Source organism: Borostomias antarcticus (assembly GCF_949987555.1).
Source record: "Borostomias antarcticus genome assembly, chromosome: 34".
Lineage (NCBI taxonomy): Eukaryota > Metazoa > Chordata > Actinopteri > Stomiiformes > Stomiidae > Borostomias > Borostomias antarcticus.
This window is the reverse complement of record NC_140267.1, coordinates 2,343,201-2,365,808: the sequence shown is the minus strand read 5'-3', so window position 1 is coordinate 2,365,808 and position 22,608 is coordinate 2,343,201. Positions and strand designations below refer to the sequence as shown.

At 45.5% G+C, this 22,608-nt stretch overlaps 1 protein-coding gene across 1 annotated transcript in view; it reads right to left on the bottom strand.

Moving 5' to 3' along the window:
* The window catches only part of LOC311327787 (CUB and sushi domain-containing protein 1), a gene marked incomplete at its 5' end in the record, with an annotated part of 408,914 nt that overhangs the window by 178,445 nt on the left and 207,861 nt on the right, over positions 1-22,608 (bottom strand). The window contains 3 exons of the mRNA XM_084460891.1: positions 2,009-2,121; positions 3,014-3,117; positions 15,810-15,931. Of these exons, the coding sequence (XP_084317017.1) occupies positions 2,009-2,121; positions 3,014-3,117; positions 15,810-15,931 (339 nt within the window). The remainder of the gene's footprint in view (positions 1-2,008; positions 2,122-3,013; positions 3,118-15,809; positions 15,932-22,608) is intronic.

The window sequence follows — 22,608 nt, the reverse complement described above, 5'->3', positions numbered from 1 at the left end:
TAATGTGCCCGGGCAGCAGACTGACGGATAACGTCGAATCACTCAGCTCGGTCCTTGGAGAGGAGAGCAGGAACACTCTCTCTCTCTCTCCCTCTCTCTCTCCCTACCGCCCTCTCTCTCTCCATCTCCCCGCTAGAAGGAAACATGCCACCTGTACCTCATTTCGCCCGGCGCCGCAGAAGACCCCGCCCCCTCCATCTACCCTCCGAATCAATTCCGCAGCCTGAACGCGGGGAGAGCGAGCGAGGCTAACCCCGGCTTGTTGTCTGACGGACGTGTCAAGCGGCTTTACATGCCGCCACACGCCCCCGGGGGACAAGCGCGCTCGTATGGAGATCTAACACGCGAGGTGGCGGGGGAGAGGAGAACGCAAGGACTGGTAATAGGTGGGGGGGGGGGGGTGGTTCAGTGAAACTTCTGTGGACGCTGGACCCCCCCCCCGCGGTGGCAACCGGCATGACGTCCTGCCTTCTGCACTCTGCCTGTCAGCACCCCGCCCGCCACGGGCTGCCGACAGCCTGGTGACTGGAAGCTGTGTGAAATGGAGTTTAGGCCAGGCTAATTGAGGTTGTGTCATTGTGCGGACGGGACGAGGCTCGGCTGGCTTGGGTTTGTCAGCCGCTCAAACTATCGGTGAAAATGACACACGAGAGTTGAGGTTCATATTCCAATATGAGACGTGGAAAAAATCTTCTTTTTAGAGCCGGAAATGAGAGGGTGACCGTGTGACAGCCATCTCCACAGCCAAATATATAGCATGACCTCTCATTTGAACTCGTTCAATAGCGCAGAAGTGCAAAACAGTAGCTCTCTTCATCAACCAAGAGAACAAGAACACAAAGCTCTATTGGCATTTACTAGCATTTACTAGCGTCTACTACTATAGCATGTATTAGCACTTACTAGCATCTACTAGGATTTATTAGCATCTACTAGCATTTACTAGCATGTATTAGCACCTACTACTAGCATCTACTAGCATGTATTAGCACCTACTACTAGCATCTACTAGCATTTACTAGCATGTATAAGCACCTACTACTAGCATCTACTAGCATTTACTAGCATGTATAAGCACCTACTACTAGCATCTACTAGCATGTATTAGCACCTACTACTAGCATCTACTAGCATTTACTAGCATGTATTAGCACCTACTACTAGCATCTACTAGCATTTACTAGCATGTATTAGCACCTACTACTAGCATCTACTAGCATTTACTAGCATGTATTAGCACCTACTACTAGCATCTACTAGCATTTACTAGCATGTATTAGCACCTACTACTAGCATCTACTAGCATTTACTAGCATGTATTAGCACCTACCACTAGCATCTACTAGCATTTACTAGCATGTATTAGCACCTACTACTAGCATCTACTAGCATGTATTAGCACCTACTACTAGCATCTACTAGCATTTACTAGCATGTATTAGCACCTACTACTAGCATCTACTAGCATTTACTAGCATCTACTAGCATTTACTAGCAGTGTACCACATTTGCATTCACATTCCAGCCATTTAGCTGACACTTTTATCTGAAGCGACTTACAATAAGTACATTAAGGCCAGAGCTAGGCCAGAGAACCAGCTGGACCACTTAAGGAAAGCCACACATCAGCTGTACACTTTTGACTTTGAAAGTCCGAATGCAGCGGTATGTGCAGCGGACCTGTGAGCTGCAGGATAGGACGGCCGGTGATCAGGCCTGGTTCATTGCTATTCATCAGCAGGGGCAGTATCAGAGTCACCATCTGACCTGGCAAATGAATTAGCTTAACGCTGGAGGAAGCAACTTCGGTGTATTAAGTGTTTATTGGAGCAGATGCTCGGATAAATTCAGAAAACTGGCTCTGATTATGTTACTTAACCCAGCCAGACCCCGCCAGTTACCTTGTTCTGACTGGGTGTGTGTGTGTGTGTGTGTGTGTGTGTGGCGTGTGTGTGTGTGCGTGCGTGTGACCGGATTAAGGGAAAAGTTGCAGGACAAACCAGCTTACCCTCATAGACGGCCTTGAATCCCTGCGAACCAATGGTGTCGTCCGACTGCAGATGAAGCCACATCTGATTGGTCATACTGACAATCAAATCAGGAACACTGGAACCTGTCAGACTGAACACACACGAAGCATCGATTACCAACCTGGTGGTTTGTACTTCCTTCACCCATAAATAAAGCGTACTTACTTACTTACTTACTTACTTACTTACTTACTTACTTACCCAGAGAGACAGTGCCTCTATGACCAGGTACAGGGCAGCGTTGTTTAACATTAGTACATGTTAGTCTAAGTTCATCCAGACCGACTTACAGAAGCAATTGGGGTTAAGTGTCTTGCTCAAGGGCACATCGACAGATCATGTACTTGGATCAAGGATATTATAGTTAACGAAAACTAACTAAAAAAACGAAAACTAGGTGTGAAAAAACATTTTAGTTAACTGAAATAAAAATAAAAACTAGACTTTACAAAAAAACGATAACTAACTAAAACTGTATTGTGTGTTTACAAAACTAATTAAAATAAACTAAAATTATTGAGAAAATGTCCTTAGTTTTAATCTTTTTCATTTCATACATAAGCCTAGTATTTTGGGTGGATATGAAATCTATCCTCCATGTTCTTTAGCTGTGTCCCTGCGCAGGAGTAACCTGACGTGCGCCATATGGTTTGTTTCACACGGAGTGAAACAACGTGAGCTCACGAGATCAGGATAGTCTCACGAGGGTAGCGCAAAAGAAAAAAAAACTAAAACTAATACTGAAACTAATAAAAACTAAACTTAAACTAAGCATTTTAAAAAAATAAAAACTAAACTAAACTAGCAAACCTGCTTTAAAACTAATCAAAACTAAACTGAAATTGAAAAAAAAATAAAAACGATATAAAAATAAAAAACTAATGAAAAAAGCAAAACTATTATAACCTTGACTTGGATTGGGTATTTCAACCAGCCATCTTTCGGTAACATGCGTTAAGGTGTTTGTTTAAAGGACCACTCACACGTAGAGAACTCTCCTGGCGTCTCCGATCTTCCCACCGTCGCCCACGGTCAACGTGTCATATCCTCTCTCCAGGTCAAACTCCTCGAATGACAGCTTGATTACCTGGAGGTCAGGAGAGGTGACGTCAACACCGCCCTGCAAGCACAGCTACATAACACATAGACATCAGCAGACGTAGATAGCGGATGCAGCTTCATTCGAGCGGTTCTCTTCTAGCCAGGCCGGAGTAGGCAAGCTAGCTGGTAATAATAGATAGAATAGACCCTTCTCCCTACGCAACACATTTCCTCATTTTCTAGATTCCCACATTCACCTATGGAACACCTGTGTGCATGTGTGTGCGCGTGTGTATGGGGGGTGATTTGTGCTACTTGCTAACTGAGCAGACAGTTGTGACAAACGTCGCTAGCTTCCACGTGAACTAAGCGTGAACAACGTGCCCCCCCTTTGGGAAAACAAAATAGTACTTTGTTATTTATGATATAGTTATATTATATTACATATAATTGTAGGCGGTACATTTTACCATATTTGTAGTAACAGTTCTATCCAAAGTCCGAAAAGAAAAAAGGAAATACATATCTACAGAACCTTCTATATTTATAGAAGTTTAGTTTTAAACACTACTCTGAGACTGTTTTCATGGTCACTCTGTGTCTTGCCATGGACAATGATGTCATCACTCAGGTTTTTGACGCCGCTGGTCCCCTGTAGTGTCTGGAGGATTGCGTTTTTGGAACACCGCAGACGATGTTCCAAAGTTCAGGCATTTGTACCGCCTCAGACCCTGATGCGTGGTGAAGGTTGTGATGTATTTGTCATCGCTACTAGATGAGTCATCGTCGTCATTGTGTGTTGCGCTGGTCACATTGCAGTGTCTTCTGCGTTGTCCACCTTTTTCTCTGTTGTCTGTGTCTTTAGGTTTCTGTTGTTTGGACCTGCACTGTCTCACAAAGTGATTCATCTTACCGCATGCTTTGCAGTCCCTCCCCCGTGCTGGTCAGGCTCCATCATGTGGGTAATGTCCTTGTGGCTTGGCTCTCCCGGCGCGTCGGCTGGAGGTAGGCTGCCTCTTCTGTTGCACCGCATCCACTGATGCAGTCACTTTCTGTTCCATGCTTGGTGCTCGGACAGTTCCAGTGACCTCCCATGGTCAAGAAGTTCCTCTAAACTCTTGTCAGACTCTCTAGGTCCCCGTCTACGCAGCCTGGATGAAGTTCAGCTTTATATCAGTTTTGTTTCTGCGCTAGACGCAAATTTTAAAAAACAAATACAAGCTACGCCGCCGCCGCGACCCATGCACACATTGCTCACTTACGTCACGCCGCCGCTATACATAGGCCAATGTCCCCGTCAGTTCTCCTATCAAATACAATGGGAATCGGGGCGCCCCGGCTCAACAGGTAAGGCGCGCACCATACGAAGACTAGTTCTTCGCGCGGCGGACCCGGGTTCGATTCCCGGCTCGGGTCCTGTGCCGCATGTCCTCCCCTCTCTCTCTCTCTCCCACATTTCCTGTCTCTCTACACTGTCCTATAACATTAAAGCTGAAAAGCCCTAAAAAATATCTTTAAAAAAACCCAATGGGAATCGAATGGATTTTCCTCACATACGTGGCATACGTTAGCCACCTCAGTTAGCGGCCACCCCATTTGTGTGTGTGCACACGCGCATGTTAACCCCCATCCGTCTGGCTGCGATGACTGAACCAACGACTGTTAAACACATTTACAGACGGAGATGACGGCGTGTCGGCGTGTTTATGAGACGGAGAGAGCAGATCGGAGATTAGCACGCTCCGATAGGAACCGGGACTAGAGAGAGAGAGAGGGGCTGTTTGGAGGCATGTGGTGGGGGGAGAGAGGGAGGAGAGGAGGAGGAGAAGAGAATAGTTTCGGAGAGAAGAGGAGAGGGAGAAGAGAGGAGGAGGAGAGAATAGTTTCGGAGGAAGAGGAGAGGAGGGCAGGGAGAAGAGAGGAGGAAGAGGAGGAGAGAATAGTTTAGGAGGAAGAGGAGAGGAGGACAGGGAGAAGAGAGGAGGAAGAGGAGGAGAGAATAGTTTAGGAGGAAGAGGAGAGGGGGAGAGGGAGAAGAGAGGAGGAGGAGGAGGAGGAGAGAATGATAAGAACAGAGGGAGAGTCTGCAGGGACCTGAGGAGCGAGAGCATCAGGAGCCGTTAACGGGAGATTGGATTGCAGTGTAGATGGCTTGCAGGGAGAAATAAAACTTAATTAGGACAAGGCAATTATCAGCGCCCTCAACGTCTCTCAATTGGTCCATTACCGAGCCATTATTCGTATCCTCCCCCCCCCCCCCCTCAAAAGTGCAAATGAATAACCTTTGTTGTTTGGGAAAACCTGTCTGCATTAGAATCACACCAGGCAGTGTCACTGGGGTGGTAACTCAGAAGTGCCTCACTATTGTTCTGGCATAGTTTGGGGTTTGGTGTTCCCATTAGGGCTGGTTGAGGTGTGTTATATAATTTACATCTGGCCTCAAGACTTTTCTATTCCAAACACCTTAAACCTTTGTTCTCTCTCTCCTTTTGTAATTCTCCACCTCCCTCAACCGTTCACATAGACAGGGTGGCCTCCAGGAGGTCCACACACCTAGAATCTGTCTACAACAGAATAACCATCCTTTGTCCCTTTGTCTCCAAGAAATTGCCGCCTTTTCTCATGTCACATGTCTGTATTCTCGGCCACGCCTGCCATTTCACATGACGTGCAATGGATTAGCCAATCCCATCCTGGAAGCGCCGTACCTGTGTTTTGCTTGAATATAAGTCAGCACAAGATCAGGAGGCTTCACTTCTTTGGATAAACCACTCATGTGCGTTGTCCAAGAAGTCCTTGCGCTCGTATTTGTTTTCTCAATAAACCAGACTTAACCTTTTGAGCGAATCTTGGTAAATCCTTTTTGACTAGATCAGTTAAAATCCATTACAGGTGTTGTTCCCCACTACGTCTGTGTCATAGAAGGAACAATCAGTTATTTCTATTACAAAACTATCAGAGGTGTGGCCTGTTTTCAGACGGTGATGGTGTGGAGATGAAGCTGTCTGTCTGTCTGTCTGTCTGTCTGTCTGTCTGCCTGTCTGTCTGCCTGTCTGTCTGTCTGTCTGTCTGTCTGTCTGCCTGTCTGTCTGTCTGTCTGTCTGTCTGTCTGTCTGCCTGTCTGTCTGTCTGTCTGTCTGCCTGTCTGTCTGTCTGTCTGTCTGTCTGCCTGTCCGTCTGCCTGTCTGTCTGTCTGTCTGTCTGTCTGTCTGTCTGTCTGTCTGTCTGTCTGTCTGTCTGTCTGTCTGTCTGTCTGTCCACTAGGGTAAGTGAGCGTGTTAGTGATTATGGGTAGATGGCTCTGGACTTTACTGCAGACATCTTCTGTTCTTAACAGCCAGTCTAGCAGATCCAGTGTGTTAGAACTAGTATCAAATGTGTCTCAAATCAAGCTCATTGGTTCATAGCAGTGATATATTTACCAAATACCATGGCTATGACGTCTAATTGTATTGCATGATTTAGTTATGTATAAAAAAATACAATAAAAAACATCAAAAGTTGTAATCTTCGCTCTGCAACTGTAAATATGTCACTTTATGAAATTGTAATATTTTTTCAGGTGATAAAGTAACCATGTAGATTCCCAATACTGTATGTGGTCAGTTTATCAAAATAATGGTTGTTTAGATTTGTCGGAGTCCACTGGCAAGTCTGTAGCCTACCTTAATGCCCAGTGCCTTCTGGTATCAGTGTGCTTGCATCAAATACCTTTTGCACTTCTGACACACATACAGTAGAGTTATTCTGTGATTACGCACATATTCTTTTTCCAAGAGAGCTAGAAAATCAGACTGGTGTGTGCAGAGGCAAATCAGACTGGTATGTCCAGAGGCAAATCCTGGATTTGCATTCCTTAACTTATCAGGGCATCTTGTCCTCGTCATTCAACTCGCAATGAATGTACTTGAGGCGCTGACTGACGGTGACACCACACCATGCATATCTGACGTGAAAGAAGGTGTTGATTTGGGGGAGATGAGGTGTCTGGCGGACAAGCCAGCTGGCTAGCATGTTTGTTAGCTATTTGTTTTGACAACTGGACAGTCTAGAGACAGGCTAGGTTGGTCAGGTCTGGCGTTAGTTTTGGTTGCTAGTCTCCATGTTTGTTGAGGAGAAAGTTTGAGTGTAAGACTTTCTTACTTTTTAATATGACTTTCGTATTGCCGTACTGGTAGCGTTTTATAAAAGCAGTAGCTCACTCCACGGCTGTGGTATACGGCCATTATATCACAGCTGCAGTAAGGAACTGTTGAACAACTTCTCAGTAATATCACTATTCCAGGGCCTGTTGAGAGCTATTTCTTCCCAGCAAACACACAACGTCAGGGAGACGTTCAGATCATGTCTTAATAACGACCGTCGGTCCAGAACCCCGTTTTTACGTCTGCTGGACCCCTCAATATTCACACGTCTGGCTTGGACCCCTCTAAGACGTCTGTGGACGTGCAGAACGGGTTCAATATCTGAACGTCTAAAAAAACTTTCATTCTGGCTCCTAATTGGATGTCTTTGGACGTCCGAAAAAGACATCTAAAAGACGTCTTTTAGACGTGTCTTTGCTCAGTGGGTTAAGCAGCTCTGGAAGCTCTTCCCCTGTCTGAGAGACGACACACTGCAGGTGGCAGAAGACATGTTGTTCTCCTTTTACGCAGCTTGATTTTGCTAAATAAGGCTGAAATTTCGGGACAGGCAATCTGCAGGAGATGTCAAACTCGGTCTGATAGTAAACTGTTGGGAGGCAATCTGAAATGAAACAGCTAGAATATGGCCATCTCAAATTAGTCTGTCAAAAACAGATTTGGTGTTCCAAGCAGAGTTAGCAGGGGAATAACAGCAGCATTCATGCTACATATCAACACAATCACGCACTGACAGTTGGTTCTGCTGGTGGAGCTAGATAGATCGATCTATCTATCTATCTATCTATCTATCTATCTATCTATCTATCTATCTATCTATCTATCTATCTATCTATCTATCTATCTATCTATCTATCTATCTATCTACCTACCTGTCTGCCTGTCTGCCTTCCTGTCTGTCTGTCTGTCTGTCTGTCTGTTTATCTATCTGTCTGTCTGTCTGTCTGTCTGTCTTTCTGTCTGTCTGTCTGTCTGTCTGTCTGTCTGTCTGTCTATCTATCTATCTATCTATCTATCTATCTATCTATCTGTCTGTTGTCATAGAAAATTACACATAGTTTCACCACCTCCCTTGTAATTCACCACCTCCCTCAACCCTTCACATAGCTGTGCTAACCTAATTTATGACAGGATGACCTCTCTTCAGGAGGTCAACACACCTAGACTTTGTCTGGCCTAAATAACCATTCTTTGTTCTATTGTCCCTGCAAGATTTACCGCTCGGATCGGGAGAAGTCTGTTCCCATCATACACTTGCCGATTTAAATCTGTACCCCTCATACACTTACAGATTTCTGTGCCAAACTGCCACTCCGACTACTCCCAACTAGTGCAGACTGCTGCTGACTAGGACAGACTCGGAAGGATTGTGAATCGTGTATAAAATCGGGCATAATATCTTGTAGTGTTTCCTCAGCTTAAATCTGTGTTTGGAAGACTGCTGGCCGGGACTTGAAGACATTGGACATGAAGACATTGGACATGAAGACATTGGACATGAAGACATGGGACATGAAGACATTGGACATGAAGACATGAAGACATGAAGACATTGGACATGAAGACATGGGACATGAAGACATGAGACATGAAGACATTGGACATGAAGACATGAGACATGAAGACATTGGACATGAAGACATGGGACATGAAGACATGAGACATGAAGACATTGGACATGAAGACATGGGACATGAAGACATAGGACATGAAGACATGGGACATGAAGACATGGGAAATGAAGACATTGGGACATGAAGACATGGGACATGAAGACATTGGACATGAAGACATTGGACATGAAGACATGAGACATGAAGACATTGGACATGAAGACATGGGACATGAAGACATGGGACATGAAGACATTGGACATGAAGACATGGGACATGAAGACATTGGACATGAAGACATGGGACATGAAGACATTGGACATGAAGACATAGGACATGAAGACATGGGACATGAAGACATGGGAAATGAAGACATTGGGACATGAAGACATTGGACATGAAGACATTGAACATGAAGACATGGGACATGAAGACATGGGACATGAAGACATTGGACATGAAGACATGGGACATGAAGACATTGGACATGAAGACATGGGACATGAAGACATTGGACATGAAGACATGAGACATGAAGACATTGGACATGAAGACATGGGACATGAAGACATGGGACATGAAGACATTGGACATGAAGACATGGGACATGAAGACATTGGACATGAAGACATAGGACATGAAGACATGGGACATGAAGTACGATAATGTGTTTCCTAGGGAAACAGAGGCAATGTGACAGAGCAGATTTCCACCACCTGATAGACCAGCCCCTGACGGCACATACAGTAGCAGACAGGTCACAACATTGTCTTAAAGGCACACTGTTGGTCGAGATATACAGTAGATGAGCTCTTATTGTGTAACTGAAGCTCGTTAGCTTAGCACTGTGTTGTGGTAGCGCTCATTAGCTTAGCACTGTGTTGTGGTAGCACGTGAAATTAGAGCAGGACAACACTTAGGGCTGTTCAACATGTTGACGTGAAAGCATCACCACATGGGACTGAATGTTCGTCTCGTTTGAGGGCTGCCATTTCTATTGAAGGCCCTCCTGAAAGAACATTCTACACCAGGAGAGATAAAGCGATTATTTCACATCTGTGACTCCCGTGTGGTACTTGGGATATTAAAGACGACGGCAAAACACACACATTTAATAGTTTCAAGAGGGCCTTCTTGCAAAATGTTCTCAATTCTTCTCATTTGCGTTTTTATATTTGTGGCGATAATTCAGTCGTTCTAATGCCATTTGTATGCTAATGTAGCAATGGCATTGAATTAATACGCTAATAACTGCCTGCGTTAATCCTTCTCTCCCCATGGACTAAGTGTTGTTCTGTCGAAACAATAACACATATTTCCACAAAGGTGGAAAAAAACTAAGTAGACTGTAATAAAATCAGTCTAAAGCCCCAGAAACCCCAGTTTCCTCTCAGAAATCCCGTCTTCCCTCGAAGAGACAAGCTGGGGAACACCCTCCCAGTCTGATCACACACGCCGTGGGCAGCGTGGGTCTTCTCCCACCCAGAGTGGGTCTTCTCACCCAGAGTGGGTCTTCTCCCACCCAGAGTGGGTCTTCTCACACCCAGAGTGGGTCTTCACACACCCAGAGTGGGTCTTCTCACACCCAGAGTGGGTCTTCTCACCCAGAGTGGGTCTTCTCACACCCAGAGTGGGTCTTCTCACCCAGAGTGGGTCTTCTCACCCAGAGTGGGTCTTCTCACCCCCAGAGTGGGTCTTCTCACACCCAGAGTGGGTCTTCTCACACCCAGAGTGGGTCTTCTCACACCCAGAGTGGGTCTTCTCACCCAGAGTGGATCTTCTCACCCAGAGTGGGTCTTCTCACCCAGAGTGGGTCTTCACACCCAGAGTGGGTCTTCTCACCCAGAGTGGGTCTTCTCACCCAGAGTGGGTCTTCTCACCCAGAGTGGGTCTTCTCACCCAGAGTGGGTCTTCTCACACCCAGAGTGGGTCTTCTCACACCCAGAGTGGGTCTTCTCCCACCCAGAGTGGGTCTTCACACACCCAGAGTGGGTCTTCTCACCCAGAGTGGGTCTTCTCACACCCAGAGTGGGTCTTCACACCCAGAGTGGGTCTTCTCACCCAGAGTGGGTCTTCTCCCACCCAGAGTGGGTCTTCTCACCCAGAGTGGGTCTTCTCACACCCAGAGTGGGTCTTCTCACACCCAGAGTGGGTCTTCTCCCACCCAGAGTGGGTCTTCTCACCCAGAGTGGGTCTTCTCACACCCAGAGTGGGTCTTCTCACACCCAGAGTGGATCTTCTCACCCAGAGTGGGTCTTCTCACCCAGAGTGGGTCTTCTCCCACCCAGAGTGGGTCTTCTCACCCAGAGTGGGTCTTCTCCACCCAGAGTGGGTCTTCTCACACCCAGAGTGGGTCTTCTCACACCCAGAGTGGGTCTTCTCACCCAGAGTGGGTCTTCTCTCCCAGAGTGGGTCTTCTCACACCCAGAGTGGGTCTTCTCACACCCAGAGTGGGTCTTCTCACCCAGAGTGGGTCTTCTCACCCAGAGTGGGTCTTCTCACCCAGAGTGGATCTTCTCACACCCAGAGTGGGTCTTCTCACCCAGAGTGGGTCTTCTCACATCCAGAGTGGGTCTTCTGGGTCTTCTCACACCCAGAGTGGGTCTTCTCACACCCAGAGTGGGTCTTCTCACACCCAGAGTGGGTCTTCACACCCAGAGTGGGTCTTCTCACACCCAGAGTGGGTCTTCACACCCCCAGACTGGGTCTTTCTCACGGGGTGTTAGAGCGGAGCTGTGTGCATATGAGAGTGCTGGGTCAGGATCACTGCAAATTAAATCTAATGGTTGTAACTGGTCCAGTGATCCCTGCCGGCCTGGTCAATGGCCACTCTGGACACACACACACACACACACACACACACACACACACACACACACACACACACACACACTCACGCACACACACACACACATTGCAACTTGCAAATTCATCATCGTGTCATGGTCGGTGCCTCTTATATTATTCTGCATCATAGGAAATTGACTTTGTCATTAGTTTTTTTTCTTCTATAGGCCTGTTTCCCGCTGCATCCTGGGACCGGAGGTTTTTCACTTAGGTTTGTGACTCAGTCTACTGGAACGTGTAGATGCCTGAAGATAATCAGCACTGAACGAACCAATACGCAATATATTCTAAATATGAGTTTGTTGATCAGCCATTATCCGTTAATGAGTATCCATACAAAGAAAGAACGACATTTTGGGAGCCATTTTTGTCTCTATGGGGAGGGTTTTCTTGGTGAAGAGGTGGGTAGTGATTATCTGGCCGTCGCTCATGAGATCACTCTTGTTAGCAAAAGAACATCCTGCTGCAAATGTGTACATGTGAAGCTAACATCAAGATTAGATCATCAGTCAAGGTTGCCAGATTAGACACATTTCATCACCCACAAGAAAAGCACAACCTTACCGTGATCAACCAGATCTGACCATAACACACCAGATCTGACCATAACACACCAGATCTGACCATAACACACCAGATCTGACCATAACACACCAGATCTGACCATAACACACCATATCTGACCATAACACATCACATCTGACCATAACACACCAGATCTGACCATAACACACCAGATCTGACCATAACCACATCACATCTGACCATAACACACCAGATCTGACCATAACACACCAGATCTGACCATAACACACCAGATCTGACCATAACACACCAGATCTGACCATAACACACCAGATCTGACCATAACACACCAGATCTGACCATAACCACATCACATCTGACCATAACACACCAGATCTGACCATAACACACCAGATCTGACCATAACACATCAGATCTGACCATAACCACATCACATCTGACCATAACACACCAGATCTGACCATAACACACCAGGGGCCTCATTTATCAAAGAGCGTGTAAATTCCGGTGTAAAAGAGGGCGTACGAGGAAAACGCGGAAAATGCGAAATCGAGCGTACGACGAGAATATATACACGCTTTTCGGATCTATCAAAAAGGTCGTACGCCCTTTTCTGCACGAGAAATCCGAGACTGGCGGGGAAGAGAGCGTACGCGCACGCGCCCCGTGTTCCGCCCTCGCCAAGCCCTAATCCAACCATATATGGTCAAAACCATGAGTGGCCAAACGTGGTTTCTCGGAAGGAACCGGCTTAAAAAGGTAGCGTGGAGCACCCAGGCGGGACAATGAAACATGGAACGAAGAGCTAAGAAGAGAAACTTCTCGGAGACGGAGGTGCATGTGCTAGTTGGTGAGGTCCACGTGAGGAAGGCAATCCTCTTCGGAAGGTATTAATAGCCTACCTTTGTCTGTTTGCTCCTACAGCTTAGTAGCCTACTTTAGCTACGTTTTGTGCATCTAGGATTTGGCATACACGGACATACTGTAACATGTGGCTGTGAGGAAAGCAAACATTCTGTGGTAGGCTATGATTAAATTAGGACCAAAAACAGGGAACAATAACGCAGATGACCACTTCATAATGTTAGAACACATTAAACATTTTCCCCTCTGGGAAATTAAGACTCATCTAAATCACCCGGTAAATCACAGCATTTATTTGACTGCCAACAGAAAAACATATCAAATGAATATGGCTGCACAATGAAATGTTTAATGCATAATCAAGTTCACAGACAAACTCAAAGAAAATGATTGAAATTGTTTCTCCAGACTCTGACGTGGGGTGGGACTCAGAGGAGGGGGAGTCTGCAGTGGTCCTTGACCTGACGGTCGTGCCCCGGCGAGTTGTAGCCTCCACCTCCAGCGCCACGACCTCCACCTTCTTATCAGCTTTGAATATATATCTTGGCAAACATAACACGGGATGATGTACAAGGAGGGGACAGATACCTAGTGAAAGTACTATTGGTTGCTAGTAAAAAGACAATAACGAGGGCTTGGTATAAGGTGGAACGCCCAACCAAGGAGCAGTGGCTGGGTGTTGTGGAGGAGATGTATGTTAGGGAGAGGTTCACGCATGCATTGAGGATGCAGGAAGGAAAGTTTGAAGGGAGATGGGAAAAATGGATGGATTATAGAAGGAAGTGTGATGATACCACTAATATTAAAATTGTCATATTTGAGTAAGAAAAAAAAGCTGCATGGATGGATGTACCCATAAGCTGTTATTGTAGGTTTTTATGTTTTATTGTATTGTCGTTGTATGGATGGAAAATGCTAATAAAGATTAAAAGTAAATAAGACAAAGAATATGTATCTTGGCTATGGACACACCAACAAGCCAGCCGTCACGCGCAGCGCCTGCCTCCAGTCTAGCCCCTACCCTGCTGTGCGCCAGGATGAATGAGTCATGCGTGGAGCCAGGCCACCGTGCCACTACACTTGTGATGAGCATGTCACATATGATTTGGGTATTTCTAGTGTGCACATTTTAGCGATTCACATAGACGTATTCATTCACTGATGGTGCCCTTATGTGGGTGCAGTCGCCATCGCCGTCACCTCTTTGGAGTTCTATCTCGGCCAGTAGGCCGAGTAGCGCCGGATTCATTTAGGCTCGCATTACGCACAGGAGGACTGTCATTTATATGCTTACCAAAGAGCAAACAGGTCCACATGATCACATATTAATGACAATCTAATTGGTCAATTATTGCCGTTTGATGGAGTGCCTGCATTAGGTGTGTGACATATAGCGCGGAAAGGTTTTGGACAGCGCATAGGTTCAGTTTGGGGAACAAATCCATATCGGACCATGAATGAGCCGGTTAGAGGACACGTCTAATCTTGCATTGCGATATATGTTGGTGCTGAATTGGGCTATTAGCCTACATGATTGTGCGTTCATGAACTGTCGCTCTTATTCTCTCCGTCAAACATAGTAATTCACCGACGCACCACCTGCGTCGCCAGTTCCCCCTGTGTTCAAAAAGGGCGTAGAACACCGTGTAAATCGGTACGACAACTTGAGAGGTGTCGTACAAAAGCGCGGAGAAAGGCGACTAAATTTCCGCCCTTTCGGCTTGATAAATCGCAATGTGGGGGGGGCAAATGGCGTACGCCTGAACTCGCGAAAAAGACCGTGTAAAAGAAGGCATACCTCAATGATAAATGAGGCCCCTGATCTGACCATAAATACATCATATCTGACCATAACACACCAGATCTGACCATAACCACATCACATCTGACCATAACACACCAGATCTGACCATAACACACCAGATCTGACCATAACCACATCATATCTGACCATAACCACATCAAATCTGACCATAACCACAGCAGAATCACCACAGAATATCTGACCATAAATACAGTACATCTGACCATAATCACCATCTATCTGATCATAACTAGTTTCTTTCTTTTTACATTTTAGTAATTTAGCACACCCTTTTATCTGAAGCGAGTCCATTTGCTAGAGTAAGTGAACGTGTACCTGCCGGTCATCATCAGTAAAGCCTTCTGCAAGGACAAGTGACACCAGCAGTCACAGTGCTAGAACATTCCCTCCAGATATCCAGATAGGGACATTAAAGGACAATGCTCGTTTTTGACAACCTGGACCTTATGATCTTTAGAAACGTCTTTCGAAACGAAATAGCTTCCTCACTTGCTCCAGCACGCATGCGCACAGCGTGCTGGAGCAACGATTGCGCGCTGTGCGAGGAAGCTATTTCGTTTCGAAAGACGTTTCGAAAGATTATATTACAGAGGCATGTGAAAAACCACAACAGGCCTACGCTCTATGTAAGCACAACTAGCGATTCATAAAGACAGATTGATGAAAACAACGGTTTCGCGGCAGAAAATAGATTTTTAGAAGCTGCATTCTAAGTGCCCCGTCCGCCGCCATTACATGGATATACTGGCTCGCGCTGGATTTTACATTTCTTCTACAGGCCTCCGAACTACACCAAAGTGATCTCGGTGAGTCAAACGTCTAATAATATGTCGTAAATAAGGTCCAGGTTGTCAAAAACGAGCATTGTCCTTTAAGCTCCAGAAACTAGTTGAGTACTCACCTTCCCGGCCTCCAGAGCGGTGATGACCCAGACACAGTGGGCGTTGTTCTCGTACTGGACCGGATAGTTGGGCGACGTGATGAAGCCCTTGGGTCCGCGCGGGTTAGAACCACAGGTTCTCGCTAGAGGTAGAACACAGGCAGGTTAGAACCACAGGTTCTCGCTAGAGGTACAACACAGGCAGGTTAGAACCACAGGTTCTCGCTAGAGGTAGAACACAGGTAGGTTAGAACCACAGGTTCTCACTAGAGGTAGAACACAGGTAGGTTAGAACCACAGGTTCTCGCTAGAGGTACAACACAGGTAGGTTAGAACCACAGGTTCTCGCTAGAGGTAGAACACAGGTAGGTTAGAACCACAGGTTCTCGCTAGAGGTTGAACACAGGCAGGTTAGAACCACAGGTTCTCGCTAGAGGTAGAACACAGGCAGGTTAGAACCACAGGTTCTCGCTAGAGGTACAACACAGGCAGGTTAGAACCACAGGTTCTCACTGGGGGGAGACCAGGTTAGAACCACACACTCTCTAGAACAGTTGTCACAGTCACAACCAGGGGTTAAATTGGGGCGGTTCTATCCGGGGAACCGCCCCAGAACATAGGTTCCCAAACATCATCAACTGGAGCTCAACTCCAACACATCTATCATCAACATTTCATTCATTCAAAAAACGTCTAAGCTTTTATTGTTAAAAGAATGCAGCTATTTTATGTTCGCCATTAAAATAATCACAATACCTAAAAAATACATAAAACACAATAAATACATACATTTTAGTTTCTATTTGTTCAAGTTTAAAATGATGTTGCGTCATCACTTTCACTGGTCTGGGTAGGTACCCTTCCCTTTCGCTTCGCTTGTCAGTCAGTCAGTTATCAGATTAGAAGTGCTGTACGCTCATGGGATAGGGAGCCCTCCGATTATTTTATGAGTATATCTTGGAGTTTGTCTGATATTCCAATTAAACCATGTTTTCTAACAACACCAATATTTTAATCTGCCAGGAACTGCTGGCAAGCTATCCAGTTAGCTCGCATTAGCCAGGTATACGTTAACTAAATCCAGCCACCTATAGTAACATGGCAAGCTTTTGTATCACATTAGCCATGTTAGCTAGCTATATTACCTAGGTATAGTTTACCATTAGCAAGCTGGCTAAATTATTACAGTATATGTTTTGCTTCTACTCAGGCAATGCAGATTTTCTTTTCAATTCTTAAGTTACAGTATTTTAAAAGCTAAAATAACATTGAAACAAAACATCCCGCTAACACAAGACCCCCACACATTACATCCTGCTAAGGCCCCCACACATTACATCCCACTAAGGCCCCCACACATAACATCCTGCTAAGGCCCCCACACATAACATCCTGCTAAGGCCCCCACACATAACATCCTGCTAAGGCCCCCACACATAACATCCCACTAAGACCCCCACACATAACATCCTGCTAAGGCCCCCACACATAACATCCTGCTAAGGCCCCCACACATAACATCCTGCTAAGGCCCCCACACATAACATCCCACTAAGACCCCCACACATAACATCCTGCTAAGGCCCCCACACATAACATCCCACTAAGACCCCCACACATAACATCCCACTAACACAAGGCCCCCCCACATAACAAAACCCAATTTAACCCCTTGTCACACCATGTGTCCTGGCATGTAATTTCAAAACACATAATGATCAACACATGTACGACACCTCTGGTGATTCCAACATACTTTCTCCTCCTATCCCCTTAATCCCCGCCCTTCTGTTTACTAAACAACAACCACCGCCCTCATATCTCAACCTGTGTTTACCGGTGCCTCTGCTACAGACGCACGACAGGTGAGATCGGCAGAGAAATCAGCATAGTTGAACGTGACCCTTTGCCCGAGAGGAATTAGCAAAAATGATGAATTATGAAATCTCCGATGACTACGCCGCCAGTTTGGTAATTAACAAAGTCAGAGAGCTCTGATGAGCACGGGGAAACGAGCACATCCTTCATTACAGGTGGGAAACCGCTCTATAATTACCTTTAAATAATCACCAGGGATTAATACAACTCTTTCGATATCAAACCTCTGCACTGGAGGGCTTTTAACATGCTTCTATCGATTTGTCGTCAGCCCGATACACCACAGTGCAGGTGTGTGTACATGTGTGTGTGTGTGTGTAAGGTCTGAGAGTGTGTGTGTAGAGCGCTACTGGAGTGTTTATTGGTGTTGCTGACACCCGCGGTGTCACGGCCAATCAGAGCCGAGACCCGCGGTGTCACGGCCAATCAGAGCTCCCCGGGAGTGCCGCCGAGGACATTGTCAAACACGGTTACCGTGGTTCCTGCCGCCCTGACAACACACGCGCACCCGTCTACCTTTTGACTAATGTAATCTGGAGGAAAGTGTCTTTCGCAACTCGCCCTCACGCCCTTCACCTCTCTGTCCTCTCCTCTGCCCTGTCCTCCTGTCCCGACTGTCCTCTGTCTGTCTTTTCAGTCTGTCCTGTTCATCACGTCTCATGCCCTAAGGTTTGAGCTAGTATTATCTTCAGCCTGTGCTCCGTGGAGCCTATCTACACTCACAAAGCTTTCATCATGCGCTTCTCATTCTGTTCTATACCAGGGTCATCCTTCTACACCCTTACATTCTTTTTGAAAACCATCTTTAATGGAGTTTCCTCAGAACCGCTCCCCGCCACAAATCCCTGTTTGATTGTATTGTCGGCGAGGTCTGTTGTCGAGACGGCCTCGGTGATTCGACCGCGGGCTCTCGTCGGGAAAATAGACCGGAGTGCGTCTGTAGCTCCTCCATCCGTTCATCTCTCTTTCAGCCGGCAAGAGACAAGCTATGCAGAGCTGGTGCTCGGAGAATCCGCTAGTATTGATCGCGGCTATTAACACTTCAAAGGCGCCGGCTTGCAGCTAGTGCCTCTCGCAGATGGCGAACGGCCCCGCCTATCCAGGGCCGGGCAGGGAGTTCTAAAGACTGGAGAACCTGGAAGGTCCAGCTCCAGAACACATAGTACCGTCTAGGCTTTGATCTGGCAGCAACAACAGACGACAGTGGGCAGCAGTCACAACAAGCTTCTGTCTACCCAACCTCTCCAAACCTTACCCTTTTAGAAACTCTCCTTCCTCTCCCCCTCAACATCCCCACCTCCCACACACACACACACACACACACACTTCAAACTGAGTCCATCTGCTGTAACACAAGGTGACATCCTCACTAGTGATGGTCCCGAATACAGATGTGTTATACTGAAAGGCACAGATAATGCAATGGAAACATTTTTTTCTATCCAAAGTTACTCATTATTCGGGAGGGGGCTGCATCATCTGCATTAGCATATTGTTAAAAGGAGAAAACGTACAGATGCTGGAATATAGAAGTTATTATTTTAGCTAGTTAAATTAGTTTTAGGTAATCTGATCATGGCTATTATAGGTTTACTTTGATCAAATGTACGGTTTTTATGTATTCTAGGATTGAGTCACCAAACCCAGCAGTAGCTAGAGAATGATTCAGCATAGGGTGGAACAGCATAGCATCGGATTGAGAAATGAAGTGTTAGAATTGTATTTAATCAAGGATACTTTAATTTCAAAGATAGTTCATTATCAAAGCTTGATATTTGCTATTTATGAAGCCGTATTAAGCGCCACCATCACCCATGCGCACTGTATTATGTTGGTGAGTGAATCACAGGAGATGGATCTCTTATCCGATATGAGACCACTGGTAATGGGTACAGCGAGGCGGTAAGAAGGACACATTTTCTCTCACCCGTTGTCAGGTAAAGTTGAAAGGTCGAACAGCAATTTTCTTAATTCAGCTAATGTTAGCTGGTCATTCTGTTTTGGTAGGTATGGATTTGACAGCACATTCCACCGGCAAACTTTATATTTTATATAAAAAAACATGGCAAGAGCCATAACATAGACCATAACTTCAAAAATAGTCTGTCTGAGGCGAAATGTGGGTTGTGGATGTTTACTACGTATATGGTAGGCTACTGCCTGCATTGTCGTAGTGCTGTATTGCACATTTTGCAGCTCACTTCATTCATGTCCAAACTCAGTTTTGCTTGCTTCATGTTGTTGTCTGACTCTGTGAGAGTGAAAGTTGCTAGTCATGTGACAGCTGGCATCTTCTGCTGTTTTCCCCCACATCCCAGTTGATGGGTTATGCATGTAAATTCAAAAATTATCAATTTTAAGTAATGGGTTAGAATTCTTATCAGTTATCAGTTAAATGGTTAACTGTTAACATCCCTACAGGACTGCAGGATAAATATTGAGAGAGAGACAATGAGAGAGGGATATGAGAGAGACAAGATGGAGAGATACGAGAGGGAGAGAGACAGATGGGTAACTGAGAACTCATCATCTCCCTTGCCTCTGGAGTCACAGACATAATCTGTAGTTAGAATCTTTAAATCTGTAGTTTTTAATTATAGGCTGGCATATGTGTTAACTTCATCCATCATGTTGAGGTGATCTCCCTGACTGTTGAGAGTGGTCTGTTACTGACCGTTGGTGGTTCGTTACTGACTGTTAGTGGTCTGTTACTGACTAGTAGTGGTTTGTTACTGACCGTTGGTGGTTTGTTACTGACCGTTAGTGGTCTGTTACTGACTGTTAGTGGTCTGTTACTGACTGTTAGTGGTCTGTTACTGACTGTTAGTGGTCTGTTACTGACTGTTAGTGGTCTGCTACTGACTGGTTTGTTACTGACTGTTAGTGGTTTGTTACTGACTGGTTTGTTACTGACTGTTAGTGGTCTGTTACTGACTGTTAGTGGTTTGTTACTGACTGTTAGTGGTCTTTTACTGACTGTTAGTGGTCTTTTACTGACTGTTATTGGACTATTACTGATTGTTAGTGGTCTGTTACTGACTTAGTGGTCTGTTACTGACTGTTATTGGACTATTACTGATTGTTAGTGGTCTGTCACTGACTTAGTGGTCTGTTACTGACTGTTAGTGATTTGTTACTGACTAGTAGTGGTCTGTTACTGACTAGTAGTGGTCTGTTACTGACTGTGAGTGATTTGTTAATGACTAGTAGGGGTCTGTTACTGACTGTTAGTGGTCTGTTACTGACTGTTAGTGGTCTGTTACTGACTGTTAGTGGTCTGTTAATGACTAGTAGGGGTCTGTTACTGACTGTTAGTGGTCTGTTACTGACTGTTAGTGGTCTGTTACTGACTGTTAGTGGTCTGTTACTGACTGTTAGTGGTCTGTTACTGACTGTTAGTGGTCTGTTACTGACTGTTAGTGGTCTGTTACTGACTGTTAGTGGTCTGTAACTGACTGTTAGTGGCCTGTGTCAGAATTTACAACTGGCCTCAAGACCTTTCAGATCTCAGCTTTTGTTCTTTAAATCTATTGATCCAGTCCCCTGCCTTTTGCTATTCAAAACACCTTAAACCTTTGTCCTCTCTCGCCTTTTGTAATTCACCACCTCCCTCAACCGTTCACATAGCTGTGCTAACCTACAGGATTGTCTCCAAGAAATCGCCGCCTTTTCTCATGTCACGTGTCTGTGTTCTCGACCACGCCTGCCATTTCATATGACGTAAAATGGGTTAGCCAATCACATCCTCAAAGCGCCATACCTGTGTTTTGCTTGAGAATAAAGGCAGCGTAAGACCAAGAGGCGGCACTTCTTTGGGATACCACTCATGTGTTTGTCCGGAAGTCCTTGCGCTCGTATGTTTTCTCAATAAACCAGACTTAACCTGTTTGAGCGAATCTTGGTAAATCCTTTTTGACTAGATCAGTTAAAAATCCATTACACCTGTTACAGACTGTGAGTGGTTTGTTACTGACTGTGGTCTGTCACTGACTTAGTGGTTTGTTACTGACTAGTAGTGGTTTGTTAGTGACTAGTAGTGGTCTGTTACTGACTAGTAGTGATTTGTTACTGACTAGTAGTGGTCTGTTACTGACTGTTAGTGGTCTGTTACTGACTGTTAGTGGTCTGTTACTGACTAGTAGTGGTCTGTTACTGACTGTTAGTGGTTTGTTACTGTCTGTTAGTGGTCTGTTACTGACTGATAGTGGTCTGTTACTGACTGGTTGTGGTCTGTTACTGACTGTTAGTGGTCTGTTACTGACTGTTAGTGGTCTGTTACTGACTAGTAGTGGTCTGTTACTGACTGGTAGTGGTTTGTTACTGACTGTTAGTGGTCTGTTACTGACCGTTAGTGGTTTGTTACTGACCGTTAGTGGTCTGTTACTGACTAGTAGTGGTTTGTTACTGACCGTTAGTGGTCTGTTACTGACTAGTAGTGGTCTGTTACTGACCGTTAGTGGTAATTCAGATTCAGATTCAGACAACTTTATCAATCCCACATGCGGCAATTCATTTGTAGCTTGCTCAAGTAACAAAAACATATTGAACAACAACAACATACAACAACAATATTATCCCATGCTATACACAGTCCAGTAAAACAGACGACAATGTCGTTGTCGGGAACATTTCAGTCAAAAAGTTAAAAAGATCTCTGCTAGTTCTGTCAAGGACAGTGTATCGGCTACTTGAAGTGATGACCGTCTGAATGAAGAAGTCTGATAGCCGAGGGGATAAAATATTTAGTGACGGTTGGTCTTACTCAAAGGAACATGATAACGGAAGGTAACAGTGAAAACTGCTGAGACAGAGCATGGAGAGGCTGGTTAATGATGCTCTTCACCTTCTTCACCACCTGGTCCTCCCAGAGAGAACACAGGTCTCTCTGTTTGACTCCACATATTTTGGAGCACACTGACTATATTCTGTAGGCTGTTCTTAT